The sequence below is a fragment of the Pediculus humanus genome, genomic scaffold (genome assembly GCF_000006295.1).
Source record: "Pediculus humanus corporis 1103172107790 genomic scaffold, whole genome shotgun sequence".
NCBI lineage: Eukaryota > Metazoa > Arthropoda > Insecta > Psocodea > Pediculidae > Pediculus > Pediculus humanus.
In genome coordinates, this window is record NW_002987384.1 from 12505 (window position 1) to 21846 (window position 9342).

The 9342-nt window shown below is 26.1% G+C and overlaps 3 protein-coding genes across 3 annotated transcripts; 2 read left to right on the forward strand and 1 right to left on the reverse strand.

The window, feature by feature from the left end:
- Nucleotides 1–309: 309 nt before the first annotated feature.
- On the forward strand, nt 310–3925 carry Phum_PHUM365660 (uncharacterized protein; the record flags this gene model as incomplete). The annotated part of the gene is made up of 11 exons (XM_002428089.1): nt 310–441; nt 516–601; nt 914–1079; nt 1248–1447; nt 1538–1995; nt 2364–2613; nt 2705–2857; nt 2923–3097; nt 3166–3356; nt 3442–3706; nt 3797–3925. 11 exons carry the CDS (start codon nt 310–312, stop codon nt 3923–3925), a joined length of 2205 nt encoding a protein of 734 aa, XP_002428134.1.
- Nucleotides 3926–4912: 987 nt separating this feature from the next.
- Phum_PHUM365670 (protein FAM11A, putative) lies at nt 4913–6630 on the reverse strand (the record flags this gene model as incomplete). Its single annotated transcript, XM_002428090.1, has 6 exons — nt 4913–5133; nt 5227–5350; nt 5453–5713; nt 5823–6030; nt 6125–6301; nt 6593–6630. 6 exons carry the CDS (start codon nt 6628–6630, stop codon nt 4913–4915), a joined length of 1029 nt encoding a protein of 342 aa, XP_002428135.1.
- A 253-nt stretch (nt 6631–6883) lies between these two features.
- Phum_PHUM365680 (40S ribosomal protein S3A, putative) lies at nt 6884–8557 on the forward strand (the record flags this gene model as incomplete). Its single annotated transcript, XM_002428091.1, has 5 exons — nt 6884–6945; nt 7119–7222; nt 7468–7664; nt 8037–8324; nt 8417–8557. 5 exons carry the CDS (start codon nt 6884–6886, stop codon nt 8555–8557), a joined length of 792 nt encoding a protein of 263 aa, XP_002428136.1.
- Between the last annotated feature and the right edge of the window lie 785 nt (nt 8558–9342).

Consider the following 9342-nt stretch of genomic DNA (forward strand, 5'->3'; position numbering starts at 1 on the left):
ATAAATATTTTTTTTTAGATGTACAATGCAAAGTGCTGTAGAAATCATAAAAAAAAAATATTTTCATTCATTAAAATTTTAAACATGATTAAAAATTAATTTTTATGATAATAATAATATAAAATAAACCATATGTAAATATTTTAATTTGTTATTGAATGTATTTAAGAATTTTAACACATCATAAACCAATGAAAAGTGTAATAAAATTACCAGATTTGGTTATAAAATAAAAAAAATGTTACAGTTGAATTATTATTATTCAACCAAAGTTATTTTTAGTGAAATAAAAATGAAGTTTTAGTCAGAATGTTTAAATTTTCAGGAGTCTATAAATTTCTTCAAAGAAAATTTTATGATTTACTATCACTACAGTATTCATTTTTACTCATAATTATTTCTGGATTTCTTTTTCTCATATCTCTTATTCATTTCGGAGAGGTTTGGTTTTACACACTACATATTTGTATTAAACTCAAAAGTAATTTCTTACTTATATATATTTTATGTTACAGACCTGGGTGGATTGGAGTAGAAAAAAATATGAATCAATGTTTAATTCTTACAGTGATAATATAGGTGAAAAATCATTTCACGAAAAGTAAGTTAAAAACATTTTTAAAAAAACATTGCAATTTACTTATTAAACCTCGATAAATAATTTTTACATAAGATTAAAAAAAGGAAGAACAGTGTTAATATCAAGTAATTTTCCCATAATAATAAAGATTCAAATTATGAAGATCACATTGTATAACTCACTCGATAAATGTGATGTTTAATAAATAATCAAAAAACAAGAAAATGAAAAATGTCGAATGTAATACAAATTCTTTTAAAATATCATATTTGTGAAAACGAGAAGCGTTAAGAAAAAAATAATTTTAATGTTTTTTTTTTTTTTTGTTTTCAGATTATGTCAAAAAGTTCCTATTGATGTTGTTTATACTTGGGTTAATGGATCTGATTCATTATTTCAAAAAAATATAAATCAAGCATTGAATAATAATAATGATAATGATGCACAAGATAGTTCCACAATAAACGAAACATTTAATTCTAGATTTGAAGATATGGAGGTGAAAATTTTTAATAAAATCATATTTTAAAAAAGGAATAATTTATATAAATTAAAACTAAAACTATTTAAATTAAAAAAAAGTTGAATGAATAAATTATTAATATTAGGAAAATTGAAAACCATTTTAGAAAATTATTCGATATTATTATTATTATTATAATTTTAGGAACTCAGGTATTCGTTAAGATCATTAGAAATGTATGCACCTTGGGTTCGCCATGTTTATATTGTAACAAATGGTCAAATACCATATTGGTTAGATTTGGATAATCCAAAATTATCTATAATAACACATGAGCAAATATTTTTAAATCATTCACATCTTCCAACATTTAGTAGTCCAGCCATTGAAAGTCACATACACAGGTGAAAATAATAATTTTTCTTTTCGAATAAAATTAAAAAAGTTTGATTAAATATTTCTTTTTTTGTTTTTTTTTCTTTTTTTAAAATTAGAATTCCAGGTCTATCCGATTATTTTCTTTATCTTAACGATGACATAATACTTGGAAAACAAATATGGCCAGAGGATTTTTTAACGGAATCAGAAGGTCAAAAAATTTTCATCACGTGGAATTTACCTGACTGTTCGTTAACTTGCACGTGGAGTTGGGTCGGTGATGGAAGTTGCGATCCTCCTTGTAACATAGAACAATGTTCTTACGATGGCGGAGATTGTATAAATAATAATAATAATAGTAACAGTTACCCGAAATACGATTATCATCATCAAATGAGCGGTTTAATATACGACACGAACGTTGATAAGGAAGATGAAAATGTGATAAGGATAGTCGAAGAACAATACGAATCGTTGAAAAAAACAAAAGTAATAGAAAATAGTGAAAACGTTACGAACGTAAATGATTCGTTAATAACAAAAAGAAATTTACTCCAAATATTCAATAATGATAGTTTAAATAATAATAATAATAATAATAATGACGGTAATGATAAATTACAAGGGATTAATGTAAGAAATGAAATATTAAATGTTGTTAAAAAAAAATTAAATGCAAATATAAGCGAATTAGTTAGAATAAATAATAAAAAATATGTCGATAATAATAAGGCTGTGAGGAAAAAATTAAAAAAATTAATTAAAGTAGAGGAAAAAAAAAATAATAATAATATAACGACGGTTATGAAAAATAAAACTATTGAAAAATCATTTAGTGAGTTAATTATTTAAATTATTATTATTATTATTATTATTATTATTATTGTTTAAAATGTTTTAACGTATCTTAATATTGTTGTTGTTGTTGTTGTTTGTTCAAAGGTTACACAATGGACGAAATGAATCAAATGTCATTAACAAAAAGTTTAAATGAAAAAATAATGAAAACGAATGATAATAATAATGATAATGATAATAAAGAATCAAAGAATAGAGTTTTGGACATGTTTGCAGAATCACTTCTCTACGTGCATAAATTATATAATAAAGTTTTTGGAGTTAGCCAAAGAAAAGTTTTAGCACACATGCCTCATTTAATAAATAAAAAAATTATGGAAGATTTACAAAAAATGTAATAATAAATTAATTGTCATAAACAATGACCTCATTTTTTTTCCTTAGGGATTTCTAAAGAGAAAATTTTCCTTTTTTCCGCATTTAAGGTTTCCCAAAGAATGGACGTTAACATCGAGTCATAAAATAAGATCTAAAAACGATATGCAATATGCATTTTCTTATTTTTATTATATGGTCGATCAAAAAATTCAAAAAACTCCCGGTCAAATTTTCGACGAGTTTGACACGGATAAAACCGGGTAAATTATTATTATTATTATCATTAAGTAATGACGTTTTATTATTATTATTATTTACGTTACAGAACGTGGTCTGATAGAGAAATTCGTACATTGCTGACAAGGATTTACGGTGTGCCTTTAAATTATCGAGTACTCATGGAATTCGAAAGTTTCATATTGAATTGTTCGAAATATTACGAGATTGAAATCACGAAAAATATTAATAATAATTACGAAAGATATTCCGATTCGGTATTGGTAAGTGATTTTATTTATAAATGACCTTGAAAAGAAAATACCTGAAAGGTTTGTCGTTCGTTTTCCAGCCGACCGTTACGAAAGGACTCGTAGAAAATTGTCCGAAAATTATAGAAATTCTCAATCAAGAATTTGGTACGATACCTAAATACAAGCATAAATTCGTACCGGAAAAAGATCAGGATGCATTATTTAAAATGGTCACGTCGAATTTGAGTAAAGTCGTTGAAAGTTTAGACATAATAAGAAGTCATCCGAAGTAAGGGGAAAACGCCTTAAATGTAAGAAAATTAACAAAATTTATTGATTGATTGATTGATTTTTTTTTTTTTTTTTGTAAATAGGAAATTTATTTGTTTGAATAATAACATGGATGCAAATCACGACGAAAAAGAAAATGATATCGTGAGGGCAGTTTTACAAGATTTTTATATTTCTTTATATCCTAAACGATCGAAATTCGAATTGAACAGTCAATATCGTAATAGATTTTTACACGTTGACGAATTGAAAAATTGGCAAAAAGATCGTGATTTTATTTATTTTATTTTATTCATAATATTGATATTTATCGGTTTATCCGCATTTTATTTAACTTTTCAAAACGAGGTAATTATTATTATTATCGAAAGTCATACGACACGAAAAGAATTTCTCTCATCGTCTTTGTTTGTAATTGTTTTGTTTGTTACGTTTCAGGTATTGAGTTTATTTAAAAAAATAACTTCCGTTTTAAAATTTAAATTTTTTTACAAAGATCATCATCATCATCATCATCATCATTCGTTTACCGGTTGTGGTAACAGCAGAGGAATATCACAAATTTGACAGGAATAAATTTTCGTGTTGTTTTTCACTAATCGTGACGTGTCATAAATAAACTTGTACGAAAATATATAAAAAGTAAAAGGGAATCCCCCCCTTTTTTTTTTCCTCCCTCGATTTAATCCCCCGATAATAATCTCGCGGTATTGTATCCGTTATAATCCATGACTATAATTTTATTATTATTATTATTTTTATATAATAATAAAATTTGTAAATCATTAGATTTGTAAAAAAAAAAATTATATGGAAAAAGAAAAATTGTCATTTAAAAAATAACTTTAAAAAAAAAAAAAATTACTAGAAATAAATAAATTTTTATAAATATAAAACAAAAAATTTTGTTTTTTTTTTTTTAACATAACATTTTATTATTATTATTATTATTTCATTTTTTTTTTTTTAAATTTTCTTTTGACATTTTAAAAGAAAAAAAAAAGAAAAAAACGTGATTCGTTGATTCATACGTTATAACGAGAAAAAAAAAAAATAATTTATAAAATCTCACGATTTGCATTGAAAATAAATAAAAAATTTATTATTATTATTTTGTTCGTGTACGTATCGATAGACTTGTTAAAACGTAAATCATCATATTCACGCACACGCACACGCACACCCGCACGCACACACTTTTAAATTAATCATACGAATTAAAACATTATTCGAAACGCAAAAAAAAAAAAAAAAATATTTACATATCGATTAGTAAAAATTGATCTAATTTAACTAACTAATTTAAATTTTTATTAATTAATAATTAAAGACTAATTAATGATTATCTTTATTTAACTTTATTTTTATTTTATTTTATTTTTGGTAATTTAAAAAAAAAAAAAAATTTTTTTTAATAAATAAAAAATAAATAAAATCATAACTTAAACACACACTGACAGAGTTCGAGTTTTTTTTTTTTTTGTTTTTTTTCGCGCACGTTTAAATTTTGAGCTTTTTTATTTCTATCAATCAATCAATCAATCGATCGATCGATCAATCCGGCATGTCTATCGATACGATAGGAACGACTGTTTTTCCGAAATCCGTTTTTTTTATTGATTTTTCTTTTTCCTGATTAATGATGGCATCGATTGTGTTATCATTTGTGTTTATCGAAGTATCTTGTGCTGAATATGCAATGTTTGCATATTCTTGTAAAAATGGACATAAACTAAGTAAAAATTGACAAAAGTCTTTTCTTATTCCAAACCACCCTGAATATCATAATTTAAAATGTTTTAAAAGATGGGAAAAATTTCTTTTCGTCAAGGTCAAAGTGTTATACAAGTAATGAAAAATTAACTTACATTTATTTCCTCCTTTGGCTCCAAACGACATTAAAATTAATGTTATGTAACTGAGAAATAAAGGTGATACCACGCCACAATAACTCAGGTCTATATCACCATCTAGTTTGTTGGCAAGTAAAACCTAACAAAAAAAAAATTTATTTGATAATAATGTAAAGTTAAAAAAACTCGGCAGCCATTTTTTTTTTTTTTTTCGGGTTTAAAAATTTTATTTTTGACTTACTTGAAATATAAGGATCGGTATGGCAAGTATTGTGTAACTTAGAGCTGAATTAAATGAAGTTCTCCTTTGTTGAGGATTCACTTGTGCTGTTGTTAACAATATTCCTGCAAATATTATGCTATAAACTACTCCTACTAAACTCAGGCACATTATTATCCACAAGGGTACGAAAACAACTTCCCAACTCCAGGAAATAAAACCATCCAGTCTGAGAGCGAGAAATATAAACTGAAGAATATTTACAGAGCAAAAAAGCTCCAACTGGAAATAATTATTATAAAATAATAATAATAATAATATTAAATGATGTAGAAATTCATTTGAATAAAAAAATTGATTTTGCACATGGCTGTCGAATTTTTAAACTTACCTCAAATGACCTGTCATGTTTAACAGCCCAAATACTAACTGCAATTGACACTATAGATATGAAAATAAGAGGTATGAAAACAAGAATCCAAAGATGCCTTCCACTTTCTAATTTATCACAGACTAGCAAATCAAACATTAGTAATATGAGATGCAGAGCTAAACTTATAAGCATTGCTTTATAATGAACATAGGCTTCACCCTCTAACCTGTCATTTAAAACAATTATTATTATTATTATTATTATTATTATTATTATTATATACAAAAAGAATTTTACAATAAAAAATAAATGTTAAATACCTAAAATGTGGACATCTCCACCAAACGTAACTTCCGACAGTTGCTCCAGCTATCACCATAAATTTCCAAAACCAAATAGGAGCAAAAACAGTCCAGTAACTCCATTGTATAACACCATCCAGTCTTAAGGCAAATAATGCTGTGAATATCATCAAGCATGTGTGAACTAAAAACTTGCTGAAAAATGAAAGGACTAATAAGTACAAATGAAATGTTAATGATTTAACTACGAAATGTATTTAATAAAGGAATTAAACTACAAATACGCATTTAAAGTTTTTAATTATTATTCCTCGATTAATAAGGTATGATTAAAAAAGGTACGTCTTACACAAAAAAAACGAAACTTACAACTACTCGAATGAATAATAATGAAATAAAATAAAAAATTAATATTAAATAAAAAAATTTTCGTCCTTCAATGGCAACAGATAAACATGATATTAAAAAAAAAATAAAATTTCAAACCTGGGATTAAAATCTTGAAAAAGAGTTTGCAGATTCATTATGAAAATAACTTTTATTGTTACATATTAATAATAATTAGTTAAAAAAAAAAAAAAAAAAGAAAAAATTTAAAAGTAATAAAAACTAGCATCTAAAACTTAAATAATTGTTTACTGTAAACATTTTCTACTACAATTCCAAAGTTCTTTGTAACTCTTTAAAATCTGAACGGACTTTTATATTTTTTGGGCCCTTAACTCACTGCTGCCAACATCGTCTTGAACCACCATCTTTTAACTATTATAGTATACAATGGCGGTCGGTAAGAATAAGGGACTGTCCAAAGGAGGGAAAAAAGGTGTTAAAAAGAAAGTGTAAGTAAAAAGAAGTTGATTAAATTAAGTCTATTAAATAAATACTATAAATCGGTATTTTGGTGTTGGAAACTTACTCGCCGATGGCTGTGATAAACACTTGATAAAATATTGTTTCGTGCCGGGTGTAAAGTGTTGTGTTGGCGAATTATTAATAAGGTTTTTTATTTTAGGGTTGATCCTTTCACCAGAAAGGATTGGTACGATGTCAAAGCTCCGTCAATGTTTGCAACTCGCCAAATAGGTAAAACTTTGGTTAACAGAACTCAAGGAACAAGTAAGTTTTGTTTTTCTTTATGTACACAGATGTTCATAACACATTAAAAACTTGCATTTGAAACTCGTAGATTTCACATAAAAACCTTTTAAACTTTTAGTAAAATTTAATTTACAATCAAAACTCGTTTGTTTTTCATTTGAATTTTACAATTTACGTGTAAATAAATATTCATTTTACGCGGATTTTTTCCCGGATTAAACCAAGTGCGTATGTTAACCTCGTGCGTTTTGTAAATTTTTTAGAAATTGCATCCGAGGGTTTGAAAAATCGTGTTTTTGAAGTTTCTTTAGCCGATCTTCAAAATGACACTGATGCTGAAAGGTCGTTCAGAAAATTTCGACTTATAGCAGAAGATGTTCAGGGTCGAAATGTATTAACAAATTTTCACGGGATGGATTTAACTACGGACAAGCTTCGTAGCATGGTTAAAAAATGGCAGGTAAAAAATACTTGATTTTAAATTTTTACCTTATCATATCAAAATGTATGATTTTGTTATTATTTTTTTTTTATATGACTACTACTACTACTCCATTTGATGTCCCAACAGCCTCGTTGATGTTTAAATTTTTTTTTTTTTATTCATCTCTATGCTGTTGGAAAATTAAAATTCTTTCACTATCCTTCTGGTTATCGAAATTGATTGATATCTGGAGCGGAAAAGTCTGAGACAATTGATTTGATTTTTTTTTTTTTCTACTTATTACATAATAATGATGATTGTTGAATCATGTGCCAACTTGTTAAAATACTCGAATTTAAATCATTTTTTTCTTTTTTTTTCTCTCTCTCTCTCTCTCTCTCTCTCTAGACATTAATTGAAGCTCATGTTGATGTTAAAACAACAGATGGATATTTATTGAGGGTTTTTTGTATTGGATTTACAAATAAAGATCAAATGTCACAGAAAAAAACATGCTATGCTCAACACACGCAAGTAAGAGCGATAAGGAAAAAGATGACAGAAATAATAACAAAAGAAGTGACCGATTCAGATTTGAAAGATGTCGTTCAAAAATTACTGCCTGATTCAATAGCTAAGGAAATTGAAAAATATTGTCAAAAAATTTATCCTTTGCACGATGTTTATATTAGAAAAGTTAGTGTTACATTTAAGAATTTTTTTTTTTTGTTTGTTTACGTTTGTTGTTTTATTTGATTGTTTGTTTGTTTGTTTGTTTGTGTTTGTAGGTGAAAGTTTTAAAGAAACCACGTTTCGATCTAAGTAAATTGTTAGAATTACACGGTGACAGCAAAGCAGCGTCGGATGAACCTGGAGCAAAAGTGGACAGACCTAAAGGATATGAACCACCAGTTCAAGAAAGTGTCTGAAAGTTTTTTGTTTCGTTAATAAAAATAAGATTTATGACAGATTGAATGATTTTTATAAGTATAATTCTTAGATTTTAATTCCTTTCATTCTGATAAATACATAAGTTTGTACAAAAAAAAAAAAAACAAAAAAAGAAAAATAATTTTTTTTTTACGTCTATGTTATTTATACTTGAATTGGGGGGGGTGGTGTGGGGTTGGGGGGTTTACCAGGATCTAAATCTCATCCAGGAAAGGAACCCAATAAATTGTGAGCGAGTGTCGAAAAGGATTATTGATGAAATCATTTGGTGGAATTATCATTTGAATTCTCTTCTAACAAAATTCAATTATTATTATTACCTTTTGTATGACCTATTTCACATCATCAGATGATAATAATAATAATAATAATAATTAAAATCACGTGATAATTGTCTAATGACGTATTTAAATATTAGAAAAATAAATTTTTTAATCAATTAAAATGACAGAAAAAAAAAATCATTATTATTATTAATTTATAAATAATCGCGAATTTAATTTTAATAAAAAAAAATTCACACGTGACCTGTGTGACCTCATTTATATAGTGACGTTAAATACAACTTGCAAATTTACTAATTGTTTTTTTTTATAGGTCACGTGATTTTTTTTTTCTTCAAACATTAAAATTCATCCCCTGTAGGATACGAAAACGTTTAATTTTTTTTTTTTTATCATCCCCCTTACCCCCTCCCTTTCGTTTCGGATGATAATGTTAACGCGTCATGGCGGTAAATAATTATTTATAAATAATTATTAAC